The following is a 4,201-nucleotide window of genomic DNA, read 5'->3' as shown; positions in this document are numbered from 1 at the left end:
CCCCCCCTTGGGTGTTGCCCCTTCTTGGCGCCCCACGCCCGGCAACTCCCGCAAAGCGCCCTAACTCCGCCTGCCCCATGCGTCGGGGGCTCTTTCCTCCTGGATACAGGACCCCGCGGCCGGGCAAACCCCCGGCCCCAGTGACGCCTCGCAGCCGACGCCGGCCGGCACCGGAGACATGGACGACTCGATCGCCCAGTCGGTCATCTGGGGGACGACCATCCACCTGCGTGATGCCTGGAGTGCCTTCCACACCTTCCTTCGGGACTTCACGGCCCCGGCCCCCGGCATGCCGGACCATGACCCGACGGATTTGGAGGGCGCCGCCTGGCCGGATCCCTACTACTCCAAGCTCCTGGACCAGGTGGTGAATCGAGGCCTGTCGGCCTCGGCCTCGACAGGCCCGGTGTCGGTTCTGTCGCTGAATTGCGCCCATCTGCGGCAATTTTCGGACGCCTCGCGCACTCTCTACCGCCAGTTGCTCACCTACCCCCGGGAAGTGGTGTCCCTGATGGACGCCGTGGCATTGGAGTGCGTGAGCCAGCTGTGCTCGGCTCGCTTCGGCCGGGCCATCGGCCCGGACCACGAGTCCCTGCCTCGGGTCCAGGTCCGGCCCTTCAACCTGGAGAACCGGTGTGACTTGCGCGCTCTCAATCCCCGGGATATCGACAAGTTGGTGTCCATCCGCGGCCTGGTCATTCGCACCGGGTCGGTCATTCCCGACCTGAAGACCGCCTTCTTCCGGTGCACGGTGTGCCACTTCTCGTCGCGCGTGGCCGCCGAGTCGGGCGGCCGCATCACCGAGCCGACCCGGTGCCCGCGCTGCTACAGCTCCCAGACCATGGAGCTGGTGTACAACCGCTGTGAGTATGCCGACAAGCAGCTGGTTCGAATTCAGGAAACCCCAGGTGCGCCTTCGTGCTTCGTGTGCCTCCCTGTGTGTGGCTTGGGGTTTGTGCTTCTTGTGCCCCGGTTGTCGGCTTCTGCCGCGGGGATAGGTCTCGCCATCTGGGCCCTCTCTCACCTCCTTCTCGGCTCTCCTGCCTCCAGATGAGATCCCCCACGGCCAGACACCTCACACGGTGTCGCTGGTGGCCTTCGACGACAATGTTGACGTCCCGCGTCCTGGTGACCGGTGCGACACCTGGAATCCGCCCCCGCTCGCAGAGACTTGGCTCGCCGGCTGACATGCTTTTTCTTCCCCCTCCGCGCTTTGGGTCCTTCCTGCCACCTGCCACCTCAAGTGTCGAGGTGACCGGCATCTATCGTGCGGCGCCCATCCGTCTGTCTCCACGCGAGCGGGTGTACCGCTCCGTGTACCGGACATATGTAGATGTCCTGCACTACCGCCTGGTGGATCGCCAGAGCTCCACCTTCACCACGTCCTCAGCAGACAGGTGCGCCACCGCAGCCATGCTGTCGTTTCTCCGTCTGTATCCCCCTCTTTCTCCGCCTCTCCCTTGCCTTCTTCTGCTGTGTTTCTCTTGCTGGCCTAGGACTCCGCCGTTATGCTGACCTTCCCTCTCCCCCCCCCCCCGTGCTCCCCCCCCGCCCCCCCCGGGGTTTCTGTCCTGCAGCAAGGGCCAGGACCCCCAGAACGAGCGGCCGCCGGTCTTCATCCCGGAGGCCATCAAGCCGCGGCTGGTGTCTATCGGTGCCCGGCCGGACGTGCTCGACGTCCTGACCCGATCCCTGGCCCCCTCGGTTCATGGCCATGAGGATGTCAAACGCGGCCTCCTCTGCCAGCTGGTCGGCGGCACACACAAGACATTCACTCGAGTGGGTGGTGGCCGATTCCGGTGTGTTTTTTTCCCTCCCCCTCCCCATACACACACACACACGCACCATCTTCCGGCCCCCCAGCCTCTCACGCTCACGCGGCGCCCGGTTCCTAACCTCCGGCCGTGCTGTCTTCGCAACCCAGTGGCGACATCAACATCCTGATGTGCGGTGACCCCGGTACATCGAAGTCCCAACTCCTGCGCTATGTCCACCAGATCGCCCCGCGCGGCATCTACACCTCTGGTCGGGGGTCCTCGGCCGTCGGTCTGACGGCCTACGTCACCCGTGACCCGGAGACTGGCCTCTTTGTCTTGGAGAGGTTCGTGCCCACCTTTTGGTCCCCCCCCCCCACCCCCGCCCTTTACCGGCAGCCACAGCAATCTCACCGGCATCTTCTTCTGTTCTGTCTCTTTTTTTTTTCGTCCCCTGGCGGGCCTCTGAATCAGTGGTGCGCTGGTCCTCTCGGATGGCGGCATCTGTTGCATCGATGAGTTCGACAAAATGTCCGAGTCCGCACGCTCAGTCCTCCATGAGGTGATGGAGCAGCAGACGGTGTCTATCGCCAAGGCCGGCATCATCTGCCAGCTGAATGCCCGGACGTCGCTCCTGGCTGCTGCCAATCCGGTGAAGTCCCGCTACGATCCGTCCCTGTCGATTGTCCAAAACATCCAGCTCCCTCCGTCGCTCACTTCACGGTACGTGCTGCATGTCCGCCCCCCCCCCCCCCTCCCTTCCAGGGCTCTGGTGGCGGGGCGGCCACGCATGGTCCCCTCTTGCGCCTCGGGCCTGTGCTTGCACATGTGTCACTCACCATCGCGGGTGTGTCGCACGGCTGTGCGCATATGCCTTCCCCCTCTGCCTCCCTGCATTTGCCTTGGTCTGCTCGTCCCCCCCTCTCCCCGTGCCTTCGGGTGTAGCTTCGATCTGATTTACATCATCCTGGACTATCCGGATGCGCGCAGTGATCGGCGCCTGGCTGAGCACATTATTGGCCTCTACCAGCCACAAGGACAGCCCCGGGCCACCACCTCGGCCGAGGATATCCAGGCGCCGGATCTGACCCTTGATGCGATGACTCTGTCGTCGTACATTGCCTATGCCCGGCAGCACATCCATCCGGTCATCTCGGATGATGCTGGGCAGGATTTGATCGCCGGCTATGTCGGTGCGTGTGGCCTGCTGCCGTGTCCCTCCCTTTTCCTTTCTTGCGAGGAGCGCGCGAGGAGACCCCCCTTGTTCGAGCAAGCGAGAGGGGGGGGGGGGGGAGACATGCATTTGTCCTTTGTGTGCCTCTGCTGACCTCCTCCCGCTCATCCTCCGGGCCCCCAGAACTTCGTGCCATGGGTGGCAAGAACGTCTTCACTGCCTCGCCCCGGGCTTTGGAGTCGCTGATTCGTCTGTCCGAGGCGCATGCCAAGCTCCGCCTCGGGGACACCGTCACGCCGAATGATGTGGCCGCGGCCCTGAAGCTGCACAAGGCGGCCCTGCGCACATACGCCCTGGACCCGGCCACCGGGCGCTTGGATCTGGACCTGGCATACACCGGCCGGTCGGCGGCCTCGCGCGAGGCCGTTCCCCGCATCGTGCGCGGGCTCCTGTCCTACGTGCAAAACTGCTCGCAAGAGGGAGCTCGGGCCTCTTCCGGCCAGGCTCTCCCGGCTGTTGGCCAGGCGTGGCCCTTCGCCCTGCTCTTCCGCGAGTTCCGCTCTTTCTACAACCAGCGGGTACGTGCTCGCTTTTGGCTGGCGAATCCGCTTGCCAGCTTTCTTTGCCCCCATGTGCCTCGATGGGTGCCTAACAGCTGGTGTTTCCTGCTTCTCTGTCTCTCCCCCCCCCCTCCCCCTTCCTCCCTTTCCCTTTCTCTTTCTCTCTCCCCTCCTTTCAGGAGCTCACCCTGGACACCTTCCGCGAGGCGCTTCTCGAGTTGGCAGAGCAGGGTGCTGCCATCGTGCCTCCGGGCTACAGCAGCATCACCTTCACTTGATTGCCGCCACCCGCGAACGCATGTGTCTCAATCCACATCCATCTGTGTGTGTGTGTGTGTGTGTCTATGCATATGTATTCCTCCTGTCCTTGTGTTCTCCTCCTCTCCTCCCCCTGCCTTTTGCCTCCCCTCGTGCTAGAGGGCTGGCAGGCGGCGGGAGGAAGTGCGCATGCATGCGGAGGCCCCCTCCAGTTTTTAAGCTGGCTTTGTGTTAGAATAATAATTCCTCCTCCCTTTCCCTTTTCAAGTTCCTCCACCTTTGCTGCATGTCCCATGCTTTCTTTTTCACCGGCAACCGGCTTGTGCAGCAGACCCTCCGAGGACTGGCTCTTTTGATTCCTGAAAGCCGAGCGTAAATCCAGGGAGATGTACACACCTGTATGTATGTATGTATGTATGTGTGTATTTATGTTTGCAGGTATGTGTCTGTGTCTG

General features: G+C 63.2%; 1 protein-coding gene across 1 annotated transcript; it reads left to right on the top strand.

Moving 5' to 3' along the window:
* Positions 1–178: 178 nt before the first annotated feature.
* On the top strand, positions 179–3,766 carry H696_01545 (hypothetical protein; the record flags this gene model as incomplete). The annotated part of the gene is made up of 9 exons (XM_009495444.1): positions 179–908; positions 1,051–1,135; positions 1,245–1,397; positions 1,578–1,799; positions 1,925–2,101; positions 2,229–2,477; positions 2,700–2,947; positions 3,112–3,506; positions 3,668–3,766. 9 exons carry the CDS (start codon positions 179–181, stop codon positions 3,764–3,766), a joined length of 2,358 nt encoding a protein of 785 aa, XP_009493719.1.
* Positions 3,767–4,201: the final 435 nt, after the last annotated feature.

This window comes from Fonticula alba, assembly GCF_000388065.1.
Source record: "Fonticula alba strain ATCC 38817 unplaced genomic scaffold supercont2.2, whole genome shotgun sequence".
Classification (NCBI taxonomy): domain Eukaryota; order Rotosphaerida; family Fonticulaceae; genus Fonticula; species Fonticula alba.
The sequence above is the reverse complement of the archived record's forward strand: the minus strand, read 5'-3'. Positions and strand labels throughout refer to the sequence as shown.